We start from the raw sequence: 23,433 nt of genomic DNA, 5'->3' as shown, positions 1-23,433 counted from the left end.
AACAGAAAATCTAAACTGGCAAATTACTATTAAGGAGATTGAATCTGTAACCAAAACCTCCAAACAAAAGTCTGGGACTAGATTGGCTTCATAACTGAATTCTACCAAACATTTAAACAATTATTAATACAACTCCTTCTCAAACAATTCCAAACTCATTTTATGAGGCTGGCATTACTTTACAACCAAAACTAGACACAGGCACTATAAGAAAAGAAAATCACAGGCCAATAATCCTGCTGAACATAGATGCAAAAATTCTCAACCAAGTGTTAGCAAACCAAAACCAACAATACATAAAAGGATCACACACTATGATCAAGCAGGATTATTCCAGACATGAAAGGATCGTTCAATGTTGAAAAATTAATGTGATACATCACATTAACAAAATTAAGTATAAAAATCATATAGTATAAAAATCTCAGTAGTTTCAGAAAAAGCATTTGACAAAATTCAATATATATTTATAATAAAAACTTTCAACAAAGTGAGTAGGGAGAGAACATACCTCAACATAATGAATGGAATATAATTCAGCCATAAAAAGAATGAAATCTTGCCATTTGTGACAACGTGGCTGCATTTCAATGGCATTATGCTATGTGAAAAAATCAGACAAATACTGCATGACTTCACTCACGTGTGGAATCTAAACAAACAAGCAAACTCCTAGCTTGGTGAGGCGTGGGCAAAAATGAGTCAAAAAGGACAAATTTCCTGTTATAAATAAGTCGGGGGATATAAAATACAGCAAGGGGACTGCAGTTGACAATATTGTACTGCGTATTTGAGAAGCTGCTAGGAGTGTTAATCTTAAGAATTCTCATTATAAGAAAAGTAAAACAGAAGTATGTGTGGTGATGCAAGTTATGGTATGATTATGATAATCATTATGTGTGTGGATATATATATCAATTATTACATATATATCTCTCTCAAACTATTATTTTCTACCTCTAAAACTAACACAATAATGTATGTCAATTATATCTCACTAACATTTAAAACAAAAACAACTCTGTTAGAGAGGGTGAGTCTACAGGACAGTCACCAGTTGGATCTCTGTTTTGCCTTATCAGATAAGACAGTGTAGGTACCTGCTTGGTTTGGACAATGCCTCCAGGCAGAGAGGTTAGCTGGAGAAAAACCTAAAGGAGCAGCTGAGGAGGAAGATTAGAAGGAACAACGTTTGAGAGGAAAATCTGGGCAAAGTTCTGATGATATTGAAGGAAAACGATCACTGCCATAAATTCCAGACCCATGCTCCTAAATTACCTTCCGAAACAAATTATTGGATAAATGAGAATATCTTCAAAGAGTATAGACTTCTAGAACATTTAATGAAATAAACCTAAGAGTTCTGAAAGTTCTTAGAAAGTAAAAATGTACAACAGGACATGAACAACTGTCTCATATGGATAGCAAATCATCCAATCTGGTAACGGAAAAGAATAAAGAAATAGTTTAGTATCCTTTCAAGAGGTCCCAGGAGCACACCCTTAAGTTCCAAGTAACTCACATCTGTGCACATGCCTGATTGTCTTCTCTAGCCAATGAAGCCCCTGGAGCAGACAGAAGAACAGGTTCTTCACTTCCTTTCCTGAACCCTTCGGGCTGGATTTTTATCATGGTTATATAGACAGAAGGGGAACGTATCAGTAACTTCACCCAAAACTTTTGGCTTATTGGACCCCCTGTGAGATGAGATACTGAACACTGCTCTAGATCGAATTGCTGGTCAGTTCTAGGCAGGCAATGCACACAAGTTAGAACCTAGCAGGACAATCTGAGTTTACTTTCCAATTCTGCCATTAGCTCAGTGACTATGAGGCCACCCGAACTCTCTGAATCCAGGCTCAAGAATAATCTCTAATACAGTCTAAAAAAACCACCGGAGGCAGGAGAGGGTGTGAGCTTGGCAGGTAATTAAGATTTTAGAACAGCATCTTCAAGAAACATAGGTGAGAAGAAAACTTCAAACTTGCACGTGATTTTAAGCAGCGTTTTAAAATTACTATATTCCCAATAGCTGTCATTTTAATGAAATGGGTTATTCATTTTCCTGATCTATGAATGAAAATACACATTGTGATCAATTTTGTTTGATCTTTTGCCATCTAGTTCCCAATTTCACAGATGTGCAACCTAAAGCCGTCTTAGACTTCTCAGCTTATTTATTTTCCTACCTAGTAAGTTGCCTGGATTTGCTCCTAGTGCCTCCTGAATGGCACATCCTATGTGCTCTCAGAGAGAAAAAGAGTGACTTTCTCCAATCCCCAGAACCCTAGCACAGGAAGCCTACAACTTTCAGTGTTCTGACAAAATCCTTGTTCCTTCTGTCACCAGCTAAGTCCAGCATCTACTCTGAGATTGTTGGTCCCTAGTGCCACCTAGTGGTGGAGATGTGAAAACAATGGTCTATCCTTTCTAACCTGGATTCCATGAAGTCCTAGTTGAGAAGAGCTAAGGTGGCATTGGTCATCTTTTAAGTTAAGCTGCAGAATTCCAGTAGCAATGATTGTAACATTTATTATGGTATTTATTTTACTCAAAGAAGAAATTCTGATATTATTTTATGACATCACAGAAAAAATTATTTAGGATTCATAAACAGAGAACAAAAATCAGTGAAATAAAATTTTCATACATTGAAATATTAATATAAACATACAAAATATCACAGAGACCAAGTTCATGAAAATCTTAAGCCTGCATTGTCACTCTTATAAAAATTACTGTGGGCCCTGGTTCTGCTGTTTCCTGGCTGCAGACCTCACCACAGGGCACCCCAGACTGTGGCTGGTCCTCCAGGGTTTCATTCCCTTCCTTCAGAGTGGGGCGCTCAGAGTACACTTTAAGGTGGCTCCTCTACCCTGGCAAGTGACTTGGAGTTACTGACAATTTAATTTCTCTCTTGTCCAATCGGAAAGAGAGTGCTCTTCTGTAGGTAAGAATCTGCCAATTTCAGAGGGCTTCTCCCTACCAGGTTCACGCTGTCTTTATTTTGTGGGGCATGGGGAAGATAAGCAGAAAGTGAATTAAAGAGGGAGTATCAGGCTTGGAAGGAGGATTTGGGGAGAAAGTCAAGAAGGGAGAATCTCACTGCTGACGAGTTTCTGAAATAATAAGGTGGCATCAACATGATACAGCAATCTCTGTAGCCCAATGCTGATTCTGTCACAGAGATCCCAATTTTTGTTTTTCTTTTCTTCTAAAGCAGCTAACTACAATAGCTTCCTTAAGCTATGCTAGACAGAGGCCACCACAAACTGTGTGACTGCTGCATACACTCTGGTATTTTGGAAGCTATCAGCTTCATTTCCAGAAAACCTTCCTGAGCACTGCCTGAGCCTGGAGGGAATGGCTAAGAGCTGTCCACTTTCCCCTGCTTCCCCCACCACTCCCTCCTTTTCAGAGGGCACTGGACTGGGGAAGCGGGCTGGGCAGAAGATGTAGGGTCAGGTAGGCAAAGGGGCTACGGCACAGAAATTCACATTTCTGAAAGTGCTTGTCCATGCTGGGCAGGCTCTCCACGTGCCGCATTTGCAACCACAGCAGAGGAGGAACTTCCCAGGATGCCCACTGCACTAAAATCAAACTGGAAACTGAAGCAGTGAGGACAACTCCCTCTACCAAAACTCTTCTCAGGGAGGATGTCCCATGTAGTAAAAGGAAAACATGGATGGGCTGTGAAGGCCTAGTGAGAGACCTCCACGAGAATCCTCAAACACATCCTCAAACTCCCACCTAAAAAGTGGGGGGGCTAGTTAACTGGAACCTCTGTCTTGGTGGTGGCCTTCCAACAGCAATGCCCCTGGCTTAACTAGTCAAAAGGTTTCTACACCTGGGGGAATTTGTAGGAGAAACCCTGGCCGCTGCAGCCTCCTTGATTCTGAGACATTGGCTGTGCAGCCTGATTCTTGGGGCCAAAATTAAAGAATGCTTATGGAAATGAAGGTGGGTCACCTCAGGAAAGTTCTATATTCTTTCTGACCTTTGTATTTTATCTATTTCACTCATTTAGTAAAGATAAAAAAAATTTTTTTAAGTGTTATGGAATAAATACCATACTGGGCACTAAGAACCAAAAGGAATGGAGCTAGGTTCAGAGAAGGCTGTGGCATGAATTACTTACTTAAATCCATCTTCCTCCTTGACAGAACCCTAATTTTGTCTGAGATGGCAATGTGCCCAGTTCATTACTTGTTTTTAGGCCCTCCTCTACAATAAGTGCAGGACATTCAAATGTAAATCCAAGTCCAATGAGTGGGGGTGGCTTTAGAAAAACTTCTGTTCCCCTGTTAAAAGGTGACAGATACAGCTGGCAACTTCCCTTACTTCTTCCTGCCCTGAGCTTGCAGGTGACAGGTGGGGCTATAGCAGTCATTTGGCCCCTTAAAAGACAAGCCTGAGGGGCACGTGGGTGGCTCAGTCATTAAGCGTCACCTTTGGCTCAGGTCAAGATCCCAGGGTCCTGGAATTGAGCCCCCCATCAGGCTCCCTGCTCTGAAGGAAGCCTGCTTCTCCCTCTCCCACTCCCCCTGCTTGTGTTCCCTCTCTCGCTGCCCCTCTCTCTGTCAAATAAACAAATAAAATAAAATTTAAAATAAAAAAAAAAAAAAGACAAGGCTGAGAGAATTAGTGATAATGGCTTAACAGGTTAGGGCTGATGAAATTACTGCAACTGTCCACCTCAGGTCTTATTATCCAAGAAATATTCATTCCTATTTGTTTAAGCTATTCTTAGTTTAATATTATATTTCCTTGAGCCAAACACATTTCTAATTTCTACAGAGACAAATATGTATCTTGTAAGTGTGGAGATAACGGGGTAGAGGGTGGTGCCACAGACTCCAAGGAGAGAGCAGGGCAGAGAAGGGAGTGGTGGACAGAATTGCAGGAGATGCCATGTGAGACAAAGATGGATTCAGCAGTGACGTGGTCCCCAGTGATTTGTGGCAGCGGTGTCCACGGAATGGCAGTAGAGAAAGAGAGGCTGTAGAAGGATGAAGACTAACTGGGAGGTGAAGGAAGAGGCTGATAACTTCGACCAAGGGTTAGCAAACCATGGCCCCCTGAATATCTCCACCCTGCCACTGTTTTTGCAAATGTTTTCTGGGGACCCTGTCACGCCCATACATTTCAGCACTTCCCGTGCCTGCTTTCAGTGCTACCATGGCAGAGATGACTGGCTAAGGGAGAATATAGCCCCCGAACCCAAAACATTACTCTCTGATCTTTAAAAAAAAAAAAAAAAAAAAAAGTGCACTGACGCTTGATTTAGACCATTTTTCCACATGCTTGGCTGTGCAAACAAAGGCACAAATGGCCAAGTAGCTAGAGGAAAACCCAAGGTTACAGGTTTTGTTTTGAATTTTAAAGAGATGAGGAGACCTTCTAGAATGGATGCCAGTGGAGCAGCAAGAAGCAAAGCCCTGGAGAGGGAGGGACTGAGCTGTGGAGAACACAGAAGGGCTCCCAGAGCAGAGCAGGAGCACGAGGTGAAGGGCTCCCTGGTGACAAAGTGTCACGGGCTGCTCCCTCCCACCGGGAAGGCTTATAGTAGATTCAGAGCAGGGCATGTGAAGGACAGATCTGCAAGAAGGTTCAGAACCCACTCTCTGTAGACTGTAGGAAAAGTGAACCTACAAAGAGAGGAGATATTCTGCCAAATCATTTGGTCTCTGTAGGCCATAGTTTCACCATCAGTAAATTGAATTTTTATCTGGGGATTGGAAAGTCTAACCAATCAAGAATTGTGAAGCTCTCTGCAACTATGAAATGCCACTGAAATACTTAATAATAGGACTCTCCTGACACCAGGATGCTGTGAGTGTGAGGAGGCAGATGCTGTCATCGTGCCTGAAAGATGAAAAGCTCCGTACAGATGTTGGGTCTTATGAACTACCATCATCACAAGAGGCAGGCAGCAGGCACGCTGTACATGACTCAGACAACTACACCAACCAGGCAGACTGGAAGTGCTTTATAAGGAATAGAAACGGGGGAAACACATGAACATGGAAAGAAGTGGTTCTCTTGAGGAGACTCAGGTTCAACCTGAGGAGACTGCAGCAGGTATATGGTCATTTAAGTTTTAGTTTTTAGCCTTTTCTTCCCGTGTTTTCCCCAAAGAATCACAAAATATTAGAACTGGATGAGTCCATTCAGTAATACTGATTTCAAACCACTTCTTTCATGGACGATGAACAGGAGACCCAAAGAAGGTGTATCATCTAGCGATGGGCCTAGAGCTCCCAAAAGACTTCTTCCTACTCCATCCAGACTGTTCTCCTCGCATTGGTGCGGCCCCAGCCTTACTCCCCTATCTTATCTCAGTGGGCTTCCCCAGGGGCCACATCTGTCCCGAGGGGCAGGGCAGCAGTAGCGGCCTCTTCTGGGAGGACCTCTATCACCCTGGTGTACTGAGCAGCTGTGGACAGCAGGTGTCCCACACGGTAACTGGGCCCTGGCTGGGGTGTTCTCTAAGCAGAAAAGTCTTTAAGGCCAGTTTTCTAGAGAAGTGGGAATCATCAGCCCCTGGAGACCTTCCTGCTCCTCTGGGATAGGCACTTCCTGGGGCAGACACAAGTCAGGGAGCCCTACCAAGCCTGCTCCTGTGCAATCACACTCTTCAGGAACCACCTGGGTAAGTACCGGGGTAAGGGAGTTTCAGATGGGCTCAAAGCTTCTGCCCTCCACTGCTTAAGTGACAAAAGTAGGTACCAACAAATAACACATAAAATTCTACCTCTATTTTGAATGAAAACCTTATTCTATTTCTAGATATGTCTCCTCAGGCAAGGGAAACAAAAGCAAAAATAAAGTGTTGAGACTATGCCAACATAAAAAGTTTTTGCACAGCAAAGGAAACCATCAATAAGATGATAGGCAGCCTACTGAATGGGAGAACATAGTCACAAATGGTGTATGAAATAAGGGGTTAATATCTGAAATGTATATAATACTTTTTAAAAAAGATTTTATTTATTTATTTAACAGAGAGAGAGATCACAAATAGGCAGAGAGGAGGAAGCAGGCTCCCTGCTGAGCAGAGAGCCCGATACAGGGCTCGATCCCAGGACCCTGGGATCGTGACCTGAGCAGAAGGCAGAGGCTTTAACCTGCTGAGCCACCCAGGCACCCAGTGAAATTTATAGAATACTTCTACAATTTAACACCAAAAACTCTCAAATAATCCAAATTAAAAATGAGCAAAGAACCCGAATTTTTCCGAAGAAGACACACAGATGGCCAGGAGACACATGAAAAGATGTTCAATATCACTTATCATCAGAGGAATGCAAATCAAACCGTGATGACAGATATCCACTGTACAGCCGTCAGAATGGCTCAAATCAAAAAGATAAGAAACAAGTATTGGTGAGGATGTGGAGGAAAAAAAAAGCCTCTGTGCACTATTGGTAGGAATGCAAATTGGAGACTTCTCAACAAATTAAAAATAGAACTACCTTATGATCTAGTAATTCCCGAACTGGGTAATTCCAGAACCCCACCCCCCACCAAAATGAAAACACTATTTCAAAAACACACAGGTATCTCTAAGTTTCTTGCAACATTATTTGCAATAGCCAAGATACGGAAACCAAGATGAATAAAGAAAATGTACTATATATGTACAATGGAATACTATTCAGCCATACAAAAGAATGAAAAAAAATACAATCTTGCCATTTGCAACAACATGCACAGACCTACAGGATATTATACTAAATGAAATAAGCCAGAAAGAAGAAGATATATACCATATCATTACACTTAAATGGGGAATCTAAAAAAACAAGCAAAGAAAAAGTAGAAACAGACCCAAAAGTGCAAAGAACTGATGGTTGCTGGAGGCAGAGGATGTGCAAAAGTGGTTAAGGGGAAGGGGAAAGTACAGGCTGAAATGAAATGAATAAGTCACGGGGATAAAAGGCACAGCTTAAGAAATACTGTCAATGGTACTGTTATAGCCCTGTATGGTGACGGATGGTAGCTACATGTGTGGTGGAGCAAAGCATACTGTGTAAACTTGTCAAATCACTACGTTGAATACCTGAAACTAATGTACATCGAAAGTCAACTATGCTTCAGTAAAAAAAAAAAAAAAGAAAAGAAAGGAAAAGAAAAGAAAAGAAAAAATTATTACAAAAACCTGTTCTTAAAGGTTATAAGTCCCTTTCAAAATTGGAAAAAATAGCTCTGCAGAAAAAGGTACGTATTAGTAAATTTGACATACATTTCAGGAAATCCATGAACCACTTCCCATTATGGACTCTTAGGGCGTCCCAACAGCACACTACTCATTGGTCACCCTCCATCTACCCACACAACTAAAAGTGTACTAACAGTGATTGTCTCTAAGTGGTGAAGTCCTATAGGACTTTTCGTTTTTTAATTTTTTTGTGTGTTTTCCACATTTTCTGTAGTGACCAGGCTTTATCTAGCATAATCAGAAAAAAAGTGTGAAAAACTGAGTCTTAAAAGTACACAGTCCAATCTCCTTCTATTGTCTTCATCCACACATTAGCTTTTTTGTATCCCACAAGCCTCCAAAAAGCTCAACTAAGGAACCACTCAAGTGAATTTCTGTTACTGATCCTAATACTATCTGTGCTTTAATTAAGTGTGGGATATCACCAGTAAAGGACTCAATGGGAAATTCCAAATCAATGTATCTTATTATTCTGGGTGCTTTCACAGAAATTTCTGCAACTGAGTATGCCTGAAGAAAATGCTGCATTGATGGTTTCAGTAAGCTAAAAATCTCTCTCTCACACTTACCCTTTACTTCTTTCAGATCTCCAATGGCGATTAAACAAGTGCTATCACCACCTTCCCCTAAACGTCAGTCTCAGCTGAAGAGAGCCTGATAAAGATGCATCTCAAGAAGGCAGATTAGAGGGCGCCTGGGTGGCTCAGTGGGTTAAGCCGCTGCCTTCGGCTCAGGTCATGATCTCAGGGTCCTGGGATCGAGTCCCGCATCGGGCTCTCTGCTTGGCAGGGAGCCTGCTTCCCTCTCTCTCTCTCTCTGCCTGCCTCTCCATCTACTTGTGATTTCTCTCTGTCAAATAAATAAATAAAATCTTAAAAAAAAAAAAAAAAGGCAGATTAGATCTGTATGAGATCAGAGGCACATTCCAGCCCTAAAACCCAGGCATGGAAGGGAGGCTCCAAATGAATAAACTACAAGTTCAATGAGGACAAATGAATAAAGTCATCTTAGAGAGTTCTGGGGGGAATATCTAGTGTAAGACACAAGGAAGACTATGCCTCAGAAGTTACTTCATTAAATAAGATACATGATATGATACACCCTTAATGGTGTTCCACCCAGGATAAGGCATTCCTACCCTCTCATCCTCCCACCCAGGTCTATGAACTCGGCTTTCCAAGTCAGGAATCTCCCCCTCTTAGGCAGATAGGAAAATACTACGATCTCGCTCTCACAAAAGCAGCTCTCCCTAAAGGATCAGAGGACCGTAACAATGCCAGCAAAGCCAGGCTGGCATAGCTGCACCAGAAGCAGGCTCTGTCCAATCAGTGAGTAAGAAGTCAAGAGATATACACTGTTCTAGAATCCTCTTTTCTATTATGAACTGTGAATGGAAATGAGGGTGTGAGCTAAGACAGCCCATGAGGAGCTGGAGTGGTGGCTGAGCTGAGGTCCAGGAGATAAACCTGAACTACCAATTACTGAGCTGCCCGAGAAAGTGCTGCTGGTTCCACCCAGGGAGGGTGAGCCCTGCTGGCAGATCCTGAACCTGCACACATACTGTCCTGTGACCAGGAGGAGGCTGCCACAGTGCTGGCCTCCATTACGGGGACAGCCTGGCAGAGCGGACATGGCATGTGCTTAGAGGCAGGTAACTCTGAGTTTGAATTCAGGCTCCACCACTTGGTAGCTATGTGAACCAGGACAAATTCTTTCACCTTCCTGAGCCTCAGTTTCTGCATCTATAACATGAAGGTATCAATACCTATCATGCAGGGTTACTATATGGATTAACTAAAATAAATTAAATGACACATGTTAACAGGTACTCATTAAACGGCAGGGTAATTTTTTGCCCTGTTGTCAAATCCATTTGCTACTCCTCAGACAAAGTGATTTTTCCAAAGCAGAAATCTGACCTTCCTAGTTCCCTACTTAAAACATTTCAATGGTTCTCCTTTGCTCTCATAATAAAGAGCAAACACCTCCTCTGAGTGCAAAGGGGAGACCAAAGTGGCAGTACGAAGGTTGGAAACACAAAAGGAATAAAAATGGATTTTGCTATAAAAAATATCAAAGAACTCACAAAAGGGATATAAAATAACATATATCAAAAATGTGGGGAAGAGAGGAGAAAAGAATGGGTTTGAACTGAAACGATCAACTTCAAACATAATGCTATATGCAGGAGAGGTTATATGCAAACCTAATGGCAATCATATAAAAAAACCACTGATAAATATGCAAAATATAAAGACAAAGAAATCCAAATATACCATTAAAGAAAATCAGCAAAATATCAAAGACAAGAAAGGATCTGAGAAAATCTTCAGAAACAAACACAAGTAATAAAGTAGCTATAAATATGTATCTATCAATAATTACTTTGAATGTAAATGGACTAAATGCTCCCATCAAAAGATAAAGGGTGACAGAGTGGATAAAAACACAAGACCCATCTATATGCTACCCACAAGAGACTCATTTTACTTTTTTAAAGATTTTATTTATTCTTGCGAGAGAGAGAGAGAGAATTTGCAGTGGGAAGGGGCAGAGTGAGAAGCAGACTCCCCACCGAGCAGGGAGTTCAATGCAGGACTCAGTTCCAGGACCCTGGGATCATGACCTGAGCCCAAGGCAAACACTAAACCTACTGAGCCATCCAGGCGCTCCATATAAGAAACTCATTTTAGACACCCGCAGATTGAGAATGAGGGGATGGAGAAACATCTATCACAGAAGTGCATGTCCAAAAAAAAAAAAAAAGCAGGAGTAGTAATACTTATATTGGACAAAATTTACTTTAAAACAAAGACTGTAACAAAAGATAAAAAAGACACTATACCATAATAAAGGTAACATTCCAACAAGATATTACAATTATAAATGTTTAGGCACCCAACATAGAACACCCAAATACATAAAACAGCTAATAACAAACATATAATAATGCTATTAGGGGACTTTAATACCTCACTTATATCAATGGATAGATCATGTAAACAGAAATCAACAAGAAAACAGTGGGTTTGAATGACACTCCAACAGATAGATTTAACAAATATATTCAGAACATTCCATTCTAAAACACCAAAATACCCATTCTTCTCAAGTGCACACAGAACATTCTCCAGAACAGGTCACCTATTAGCCCACAAACCTCAATGAATTCAAGAAGATGGAAATCAGGGGCACCTGTGTGGCTCAGTCGGTTAAGCATCTGCCTTTAGCTTGGGTCATGATCTCGTGTCCTGGTATTAAGCCCTGTGTGGTGGGCTCCCTGCTCAGCAGAGAGTCTGCTTCTCCCTCTCCTCTGCCCCTCCACACCCCTGCTTGTGCTTTCTCTCTCTCGTCTCTCAAATACATAAAATCTTAAAAACAGAAATCGAAATCATACCATGCATATCTTCTGACCACAATGCTATGAAATGAGAAGTCAACCACAAGAAAAAATCTGGAAGGACCACACACACACACACGGAAGTTAAATAATATGCTATTAAACAATGAATAGGTCAACCAGGAAATCAAAGAAGAAATCAAACAAGAAATCAAAAAAGTAAGCGGAAACAAATGAAAATGAAAATACAATGGTCCGAAACCTCTGGGATTCAGCAAAAGTGGTTCTAAGACAGAAGTTTATAGCAAAACAGGCCTACCTCAAGAAGAAAAATCTCAAACAACCTAACCTGACACCTAAATGAGACTGGAAAAGAATAAAAAACAAAGCCTAAGAGGAGCAGAAGGAAGAAAATAATAAACCCTAGAGCAGAAATAAGTGATATAGACACCAAGATAACAACAACAACAACAACAAACAATAAAGCAGATCAATAAAACCAGGAGCTGCTTCTTTGAGAAAAAAAAAAAAAAATCAATAAAATTGACAATCCTCTGGCCAGACTTATCAGGAAAAAAAGAAAAAGAATTCAAATAAATAAAAAATGAGAGAGAAGAAATAACACCACAGAAATACAAACAACCATAAGAGAATATTATGAAAAACTATATGCCAACAAATTGGATAACCTAGAAGAAAATGGATAAATTCCTAGAACATATAAACTCCTAAAACGGAAACAGGAAGAAATAGAAAATCTGAACAGACCAATAACAAGTGAAGAAATTGAATGCTAAAAACACTCCCCAGAAGTCCAGGGCCAGAGGGTTTCATAGGTGAATTCTACCAAACATTTAAAGAGTTAATACTCTTCTCAAACAACAGAAAGAGAAGGAAATTTTCCAAATTCATTCCTTAAGGCCAGCAGTACCCTGCTATCAAAACAAGATAAAGACATAACTAAAAAAGAGACATACAGGCCAATCTCCTGGATGAACATAGATGCAAAAATCCTCAAGAAAATACTAGCAAACCAAATCCAACAATACATTAAAAAAAACACAAAAAACAAAACCCAAAACAATCCTGTTTCCAATTGCACTAAAAATAATAAGATACCTAGAAATAAACCTAGCCAACAACGTGAAAAACTAGTGCTCAGAAAACTATAAAACACTGATGAAAGAGGGGTGCCTGGGTGGCTCAGCTGGTTCAGTGTGTGACTCCTGATTTCAGCCCCAGTCATGATTTCGGAGTCCTGGGATTAAGCACCGGGTAGGACTCTGTGCCCAGCAGGGACTTGGCTTGAGGATTCTCCCTCTCCCTCTGCCCCTGCCCCAGCTTGCAGGCTCTCTCTCTCTTTAAAAACAAAAACAAACACACTGATGAAAGAAGTTGAAGACAATGCATATGGGAAAACATTCCATTCTCATGGACTGGAGGAACAAATCTTGTTAAAAATATCTATGCTAGAAGAAGGGGCCGGCCTTCGAGCAACAGCGATGCAAGATGGCAGCCACCATGGGCTCGGGAGTAAAAGTCCCCCGCAATTTTCGACTGCTGGAAGAACTGGAAGAAGGCCAGAAAGGAGTAGGAGATGGCACAGTTAGCTAGCGTCTAGAAGATGACGAAGACATGACACTTACAAGATGGACAGGGATGATAATTGGGCCTCCAAGAACAATTTATGAAAACCGAATATACAGCCTTAAAATAGAATGTGGACCTAAATACCCAGAAGCACCCCCCTTTGTAAGATTTGTAACAAAAATTAATATGGGGTGCCTGGGTGGCTCAGTGGGTTAAGCCGCTGCCTTCGGCTCACGTCATGATCTCAGGGTCCTGGGATCGAGTCCTGCACCAGGCTCTCTGCTCAGCAGGGAGCCTGTTTCCTCCTCTCTCTCTCTCTGCCTGCCTCTCTGCCTACTTGTGATGTCTCTCTGTCAAATAAATAAAAAATATTAAAAAAAATTAATATGAATGTTAATAGTTCTAATGGAATGGTGGACCCAAGAGCCATATCAGTGCTAGTAAAATGGCAGAATTCATATAGCATCAAAGTTGTCTTGCAAGAGCTCCGGCGCCTAATGAAGTCTAAAGAAAACATAAAACTCCCTCAGCTGCCTAAAGGACAGTGTTATAGCAATTAATCAAAAAGAGAATCCACAGGCCCTCCCCCCTCCCCCATTCGATTTAAGCAGTCATTTTCCACAGTAGTACATTTTCTAGATACGTCTTGTAGACCTCAACGTACTGGAAAGGAAGCTTCCATTCAAAGGCAATTTATCTTAAGATACCGTAAACATTACTAATTTTTTGTCCATTTGAAATATATAAGTTGTGCTATAAAAAAAAAATCTATGCTACCCAAAGCAATCTACACATTTAATATAATCCTGATCAAAATATGAACAGCATTTTTCACAGAACTGTGAACAAACAATTTGTGCCATGCCACAAAGAACCCAAATAGCCAAAGCAGGTTTGAAAAAGCAAAGCAAAGCTGGAGGCATCACAATTCTGGACTTCAAGTTATATTATCGAGTTACAGTAATCAAAACAGTATGATGCTGGCATGAAAAAAGACAAAGAGATCAATACAAATGGAATAGGAAACCCAAAAATAAACCCACAATTATATGATCCCTCTTTGACAAAGCAGGAAATATTACATCCAATGTGAAAAAGACAGTCTCTTCAACAAATGATGTTGGGAAAACTGGACAATGATGTGCAAAAAGAAAAAAAAAGAACCACTTTCTTATACTGTACACAAAAATAAATTCAAAATGGACTAAGGACCTAAATGTGAGACCTGAAGCTATAAAAATCCTAGAAAAGAACACAGGCAGTAACTTCTTTGACATCAGCCAAAGCAACTTTTTTCTAGATATGTCTCCTGAAGGGAAATAAAAGCAAAAATAAATTTTGTGTTGGGACTATATAAAAATAAAAAACTTCTGCACAGCAAAGAAAACAACAAAAGACAAGCTACAGAATGGGAGAGAGTATTTGCAAATAACGTATCTGATAAAGGGTTAGTATCCCAAATATAGAAAGCATTTATCAAACTCAACATCCAAAAATCAAATAATACAATTATAAAATGAGTAAAAGATGTTTTTCCAAAGAAAACATACAGGTGGCCAACAGACACATGAAAAGATCCTCATCAACACTTGCCATCAGGGAAATGCAAATCAAAACTACAATGAGATACCATCTCACACCTGTAAGAATGGCTAAAATCAACAACACAGAAACAACAGGTGGTGGTGGTTGGCAAGGATATGGAGAAAAAGGAACCCCTTTGCACTTTGGTGGGAATGCAAAACAGTGCAGCCACTGTGGAAGACAGTTCAGAGGTTCCTCAAAAAGATAAAACTAGAACTAGCCTATAAACCAGCAATCACACTATTGGGTATTTACCCAAAGAAAACAAAAACAGTAATTCAAAGAGATACATATACCCCCACATTTATATAATAGCATTATTTACAATAGGAAGCAGCCCAAGTTTCCATCTATAGATAAAAGGATAAACAAGATACATACAATGGAATATTAGCCATAAAAAAGAATGATATCTTCCCATTTGCAAGGACATGGAGTTAGAGTGTATTATGCTTAAGTGAAATAAGTCAGAGAAAGACAAATATCGTACAATTTCATTCATATGTGGAATTTAAGAAACAAAACAAATGATCAAAGGAAGAAAAGAGAGAGACAAATCAAGAAACAGATTCTTAATTATAGAGAAAAAACTGATGATTACCAGAGGGGAAGGGGTGGGTTAAATAGGTGATGGGATTAAGGAGTGCACTTGTGATGAGCACAGGGTAATATATTAAAGTGTTAAATTACTATATTGTACACCTGAAACTGATATACCACTGTACATTAACTAAAAGCTTAGAGGCACCTGGGTGGCTCAGTTGATTAAGTGTCCAACTCTTGATCTCAGCTCAAGTCATGAACTCAGGGTTGTGAGATCGAGCGCCATGTACTTAAGATTCTCTCTTCCTCTGCTCTCCCCTCTCCAAACCCCCACAAAAGAACAGTGCTGGTCCTTGCCAACCGCTCTCCCTTGCTCTCCTGTGCACCAGCCACAGGGACCTGCTTTATGCTCTTGGAAAATTTAATCCTTATCATTTCAAAGCCTTTACACAGGTTGAAAGCCCACTTCCCAGATACCATCTACCTGGTTAACAGCTTCTCCTAATCTCTTTGGGAAAAACCTTTAACCTCCAGAGTAGGTCAAGCTTCCTGACAATGCTGTTTGCCTGCCTCTCTCACAGAGCTAAATCTGCTTGTTAATTATACTCTTAACGATCTATGCTATGTCTTAGACAGTAACATTAAGAGATAAGGAACTGGTTTTTGATTATCACTGAATCCCCAGGAATCAACACCAATCATAATGCCTGGTTCCATTTTAGGAACTTAAAACTTGTACTGAATAAATAGATACAAATTCAGAGAGGAGGCGTTGGGGAAGCAGTAGCTATTAATCTGGTTAGTACTTCTCAGTAACACCCACATTCTGCCCAGCATGCTTATTAATACTAAATTTTTCCTTCCTTGCTGGATTTTTAGCTCTGTTGCATAAAACTCTGAAGTTCCACTGCCTCCAAATGACAGTGGGGCTCAGAGGAGATGCTCCAGGCTGGGAAAATGGTATGGAATTGAAGGGAATGCCCAAATAGAGAGAGAGAGAAGGGTGAACTCTACCCTAAAGGCAGCTGTGGCCTGAGGTAAGAACAAGCTTCCTGCCCTAATTTTTCCTTCTTAGGAAGGTTGAGAGTTGAGCTCTCTTTGTAGGGATGTGAGGATTCAAAAGGGCAACACTCACTTGTTCCCATGAAGAAATCATATGACGTTCAGCAGGTGGTTTCTCTATGATAGTCACCTCTGTCACACCTGGGGAAGATTCTGGAAAAGGAAAAGAAAGTCTGTAAAATTTCAGTGGAAGTGCTCTAACATATTTCAATACTAGAGGCTGATTGTTGAGGAGTACCTAGGAGTATCAGATTCCTTTGAGTAGCCTTTATTACCCCTGTGATAAGATACAGGAAGAACTGTCAGTCCTTCAAAGGCACTCAGGCCCACAACCTAGGACCAGCGATCAACGTGGTAGAAAGAACATCAGAACACCTACTGCACTCAGTCACTGTTCTCGGTACTTCAGCTGTTGAACAAAAATCAGAGATTCTACATTCCTAGTGATTTTGTACCTCAGCTTCTCACTTACGATATGGTCAGAAGAAATAAAGAATAGCACCTTAATAAACTTTTACAAGATACAAAACTTGTTTGCTAGTTTTTCTTCTAAACAAAACCCATCTGTACTCTATGGGATCCCAGATGTATAGTATAGGCTAACACTATGAAAACTGGATTCCATCCAGAAATATAGTGAAAACAAAATAAATCATTTCTCTCAAGTCTTGAAAGCAGAAAAAGGTCTCCTAATAACCTCTTTGTGGAGCTATGCTCTAGCATTCATTCTGAGGTAAAAAAGAAGCCACCTGACTTGGAACAGACTTTAATACCTCCTCCTACATTCTCTAGTTGTCTGTTTACCCACACTCAGGATTTTAGAATCCTTAATCTAAGACATATACTGCTATGGGTTGAACTGTGTCCCTCACAAAAAATATACGTTGACGTCCTAACTGCCGTTCCTCAGAATAGGACTTGATTTGGAAAGGTCATTGAACATAGAATTCACTAAGATGAGGTCACAGTGGAGTAGGGTGGTCCCAAATCCGATATGACTGGTGTCCTTATGAGAAGAATGCTTTGTGGAGAGACAGAGGGAAGAGGGCCACATGAAGATGGAGAAGTGGAGTAACAGATCTGTGATACAAGGAATATTAAAGACTGCTGGCAAACCACTAGAAGTTAGAAAAGAGGCAAGACAGGTTCTTCTCTTCCAGGTTTCAGAATAAGAGTGACGAGGCCAACCCTTTGGTCTGAGGCTTTTGGCCTCTAGGACTGTGAGAATAAGTCTGTTGTTCTAAGGCACCTAGTTTGTGGTATATACTATGGAGAACTAGCACAAAGCCTATCCACTTTTCTCCCTGCGATACTGCATAGATTATTCCCATTGTCACATTGTTTTAGGCCACGGTCACTGCAAGTGTAGGTGTAATCGAAGCCAGGAACTCTCTGTGCTCTGATCCATCCTCAGCCATACCCACACAGGACTTTCTTCAGACCCAGACTTGCTTCCTATCTGATCTGGAGGGTTTTCCTTGTGGTCTGGAGGACAAGGCCCTTCTCTGTCTGGTCTTAACTTCTTCCACCCTGTAGTCCAAACCCTCTGTTCCAGATGTGTCAGTTTCCTCATTGTCTCCACCTCTGGGCCCTCCCTCCAGAACGAAATCTGTACTTAACCTCTGACTATGCTGTATTCCTTTCCTATTATACACACCCAAACGTGTCCACCTACCCAAGCCCTACCCATACTTCAAGGCTATGCTAAGGTTCCACTGACTCCATGAAACCATTTCAGATGACTCTAGTTCATCATGATCTCTGCTTCTCCCAATATCTGAACCCATCACATGCAAGCCTGGAGCCACATATGTTTAAGCTTTTTTTTAAAAAAAGATTATATTTGAGAGGGAGGGAGACAGAGAGGGACCACATGCACAAGCAGGGGAAGGGCAGAGGGAGAAGCAGACTCCTCACTGAAGAGGGAGCCCGATGTGGGACTCCATCTCGGACCTGTCCCAGGATCCTGGGATCATGACCTGAGCCAAAGGCAGACAGTTAACCGACTGAGCCACCGAGGTGGCTTTTTAAAAATATTTTATTTATTTAAGAGAGAGACAGAGAGTGAGTGAGAGAGCGCACATATGTTTATACTTAATTACATTCTATTTTGAACCATATTTTGGTTATTTACGATAATACTGAAAACAGGTAATGTATTGAAAAGAATTTTTAAAATCTCTAAAGATAAGGCAGACACTTCTCATCCAGTTTAATGTATAAAATGGTTCCTGAACCCAACCCCTCCAATATTTTTGTGAGGGGGCTTCCCCATGGCAACAAGCAGTTCTCAGATATCCTGGTGTCCTACAAGGAAACAGCATCAGATACCACAGGGTGTGGGTTCAGTCTAGAAGACTGCCACCCTCCCCACCTCAGACACCAGGGATGAGTCCAGTTTTATTCCTCCGCTTCCTCACCGACCTGCTACAGACTGGGGCTTCTCAAGACCCCCTCTCTCCTTGTACTTCACACACCAGTCAACAGCCCAGACAATCACCTATACTTCTCACTGACTGGCTGTAAGTCAGGAGGTTCCTAAGACTCCCTCCTCAGATTCCATTTATTTGCCAGAGGGGCTCACAGAATTCAAAGAAATATTTTACTTATTAGATTACTGGTTTATTATAAAAGAATATAACCTAGGAACAGCCAGATGGAAGAGATGCTTAGGACAAGGTATGTGGGAAGGGGCACGGAGCTTCCTTTCCCCCTCTAGGCAGGCTACTTTCCCCACATCTCCATGTGTTTACCAACCTGGAAGTTTCTGGGTTTTTATGAAGGCTTCATTACATAGACACAATCAATTAAATCATCAGCCAGTGAGGACTGATTCAACCTTCAGACCCTCTTCCCTTCCCAAAGGTCAGGGAATGGGACTAAAAATACCAATCCTCTCATCACATGGTTGGATCTTGGGGCAATCAGCCCTCATCCTTTAGTGCTTTCCAAAACTCACCTCATTAACGTAATGAAAGATCTTTACCACTCTCAAAACTTGGGAAATTCCAGGGTTTGGGGAGCTGTAAGTCAGGAACTGCAGACTAAGACAAAATACACATTTTTTGTCCTGAACATCCATGCCCTAAACGACATGGGTTTGAACTGCATGGGTCCACTTGAACACCTATTTTTTTCAATACAGTACCATTAAATATATTTTTTTCTTATGATTTTCTTAACGACATTTTCTTATAGAAAACATAAAACATACAAAATAATGTGTTAATCACCTTGGTTATTGGTAAGATTTCCAGTTGACTGTAAGCTATTAGTTATTATACAGATTCTCTACTGCAATGTTGGTGTGGGATGGGGAGAGCAATCAGCAGCTTAATCAAGCTTTGTCAAGGGTCAGCTGTCATCTGAGTGAGCAAATACATATTTCTTATAAATCAGAATATCACAGTGTGGTTCACTGATTCTGTAATCATGTTAGTGTCCTTTCTATGCATCATAAATTTCCTCCAAGTTGTCACAAAGTTCCGATCCTGAGACATAGCTGAGACATAACAACATCCCAATACAGGAGGCTAAGAATTCTGAACTCCACATATTCTACTCTTGCTTTAGGCATTCACTAGTGTGACTGTTAGATGAGTCTTCACCTTTCTTACCATTCAGAGAGACAATAATTATAATATTTGCCTTGAAAAGTGAAACAGAAGCTGCAAAGGTAAAGGTGCTCTAGAAGAGCAAAAAGTATCATATACATAATTTTTTTTTTTCTGCCTTCTGTTCAATGTCCTTTTAAAGATATTGGGAACCATGGTACCATGGTGGAAAAATACCATGTGCTTCAAGCCGTTAGACCTGGGCTAAGCCCTTGCTATGCCCTTGACTAGTTAGGATGGAAGATGCTGTCCATCCCCTCAGAGGTGGTGACATTTGGCAATGCTCCACCAAAGCTAAGACAGTGAAAAGGAAATGTTATTATTCACATTTTATAGCAAGGACATTGAGGCTGAGAGACTAGGCCACTCCAAGGGGCGAGGCTTACTCCAAGTATGGGTCTAATTAAGAGTTTATGTGCAATATTCTTTGTGTGCCTCTTAGCAAAGCCCCTTAGCAACTACCCTATGGAAATGCAGAGCCTAGCTTCAATCAGTCTCAGCAGCCTACTATTCCAACTTTTGTAGGACAGAATAATACAGAATTCTTTGTTAACAACCCAGCTGGTTGCATAATGATGTCATCTGACTACACCCACAGGGTTGTCTAGTGTCTAGGGTTGCTGGAGGACACACACTTAATATAAGTACCTGACATGAAGCTTTTGATTGCCAACCCTTCCATTTCAAATACATCCATCTTAAATAAATTGCCAGCTGTATGACACAACTACTAGCTAAACAACTAGAAACCAGGACACCCCACCCGGTGAAGTTTCTTCCTCTTTTCTTCCTTCCTTCCTTTCATTCATCTGACACAGAGAGAGCGAGAGAGGGAATACAAGCAGAGGAAGAGGGAGAGGGAGAAGCAGGCTTTCCGCAGAGCAGGGAGCCTGACTCGGGGCTTGATCCCAGGGTCCTGGATCATGACCTGAGCTGAAGATAGATGCGTAACAACTAAGCCACCCAGGCACCCCATGAAGTTCCCACTTTTAAAAGCCCTTGGTAACCCAGGGAACTGATGGCTTGACTCACCGTGCTTTTCCTTCCCACACCTGAATTCCCACATTTAAGTTTTAGAGATTTTATTTATTTATTTGTCAGAGAGAGAGAGTGTGTGCACACAAGCAAGAGGAGTGGCAGGCAGAGGGAAAACCAGGCTCCCTGCTGAGCAAGGAGCCCAGTGTAGTAGGACTGGATCCCAGGACTCTGGGATCATGACCTGAGTCAAAGGCAGATGCCTTATAAAACTTTATACTCCAAAACCCAAATAATCCAATTATAAAATGGGCAGAAGACACGAAGAGACATTTCTCCAAAGAAGATCTCCAAAGAAGACATACAGATAGCTCACAGACACATGAAAAGATGCTCATCATCACTTATCATCAGGGAAATGCAAATCAAAATTACAATGAGATATCAATTCAGTCCTGTCACAATGGCTAAAATAAAAAACACAAGAAAAAACAAGTGTTGGTGAAGACGTGAAGAAAAAGGAACCCTCTTGCTCTGCTGGTAGGAATGCAAACCAGTGGGGACACTATGGAAAACATTACAGAGGTTCCTCAAAAAATTAAAAATAGAACTACCCCACAACCCAGTAATCACACTACTGGGTATTTACCCAAAGAATTAAAAAACACTAATTCAAATGGATACATGCACTCCTATGGCTACTGCAGCATTATTTACAAAAGTCAAACTATGGAAGCAGCCCAAGCATCCACTGACTGATGAATGGATAAAGTTGTGGTATACAAATACAATGGAATATTATTCAACCCTTAAAAATGAAATGTGGCCATTTTCAACAACATGGACAGGGCTAGAGAGTATCATGATAAGTGAAATCAGTCAAAGAAAGACAAATACCATATGATCGCACTCATATATGGAATTTAAGAACAAAAGAGTGAAGGAAAGAAAAAAAGATAAACCTAGAAATAGACTCTTAACTACAGAGAACTGATGGTTACCAGAGGGGAGGTGGGTGGGGTAATGGGGGAAATAGAGGATAAGGATCGAAGAATACACTTACCATGATGAAAAAATTGACTTAAAAAAAAGAATTACATTTTTTAAAAAAGGAGAGAAGTCTAAGATGGAGAGAGATATTATACAGTTGAACCTTGAATAATGTAGGGATTGAAAATGAAGTTGAAAATCCATGTATAACTTTTGACTCTCCAAAAACCTACTGGGAAGCCTTACTGAGAACATAAATAGTTGATTAACACATATTTTGTATGCTGTATGTATTATATACTGTGTTCTTACAATAAACTAGAAAAAAGAAAATGTTAAGAAAACCATGAGAAAAAATACATTTATACCACTGTGCTGTAAAAAAATCCATGTCTAAATGAACCCACACAGTTCAAACCCATGTTGTTCAAAGGTTAACTGAAATTGATCTTGTTGCATCTCAGGTAGATCTTACACACTCTATTTAATCATCTGTTACCAAAATGTAACATTTCCTTACTCCTTGTTCCACTGAGAAGGAAACACTTCATTATCATAACAAATTTTTTCCTCAGTTGATTGTTCAGCATTTCATTTTCTGATTTTACCATGAGTTCTCTATAGGTTCTATTTGCTCTTGTTCGTCTTGTGAAATCGTGTTTAATAAGATCTCTACTTTAATGATACCCTTTCCAGTCAGTTGAGGCAAAGTCCAGATATTTTATAGCAGGTTTTTTTGTGTAGGGGAGAGAGATGTGAGCTTTCCTTTTTCTTTGCTCTTTTATCATCAATGTCAAAGGACTCTTCCTTCTTTTCTGCACATTTTCTCCTCTTGAATGTATGTCCCTTTAAATTGCATGGCCAACCCTTTAAACAGTACCTACTTTGAAGTCACTTTCCTGCAGCCCTGCTCTGATCTACCCAGTGTTCAGTACTGTTGTACTTTCAGACTGGAGTGGTTTTAAACTTTCTGTTGCTTCAACTAGCCTCTTTGCTGGCATCATTTCTGGCTCTGCCTTTGCTTGCCACAGAGCCTTCTAGCAGTGAAGGAGTGGAACAGGCACAGTGCTGGGATTTGTAGTTTTTTCTCTTTTTACTCATAGTTATTTTGCACTTCTGGCATTCTCTGTATTTTAAGTAGTGTTGGGCTTGGTTTTCGATAGAATTGTCATAGTTATGGAGTTATTTCACGCATCATTTAGAGAGGAGATTTTGGTGTAGTAGTTTGCTTACCATACACCCACCACTCACCCTGTTTTTAAAAATCCTCTATGTCAATTTTCAAAACAAAAATCAAATGTGAAAAAATAAAAATATAACTGAATTTTTGACTTATGATTGTTACCTTGAAATTATGAAGTTTTGATTAAATTTATAAATAGTATTAGAATGTTTGCAGGAGGCCAGCTTCACTATAAATTTAATTACCAGAGTTGTTTAATTCCCCAGGTAGGTTTTGCCTTGTGTTAGCTGTTTGCCAGACATCTGAAATGCTTAATATTAGAATATATTAA

General features: G+C 40.5%; 1 protein-coding gene across 2 annotated transcripts in view; it reads right to left on the bottom strand.

The window, feature by feature from the left end:
- Positions 1–23,433, bottom strand: part of TPGS2 (tubulin polyglutamylase complex subunit 2) — a 65,080-nt gene that overhangs the window by 39,796 nt on the left and 1,851 nt on the right. For both annotated transcript variants that reach the window (XM_082699520.1, XM_082699519.1), the window contains exon 2: positions 16,414–16,493. In XM_082699520.1, the coding sequence (XP_082555646.1) occupies positions 16,414–16,493 (80 nt within the window). The remainder of the gene's footprint in view (positions 1–16,413; positions 16,494–23,433) is intronic.

This window comes from Mustela nivalis (genome assembly GCF_964662115.1).
Source record: "Mustela nivalis genome assembly, chromosome: 14".
Classification (NCBI taxonomy): Eukaryota; Metazoa; Chordata; class Mammalia; order Carnivora; family Mustelidae; genus Mustela; species Mustela nivalis.
This window is presented reverse-complemented; position numbering and strand designations above follow the sequence as displayed.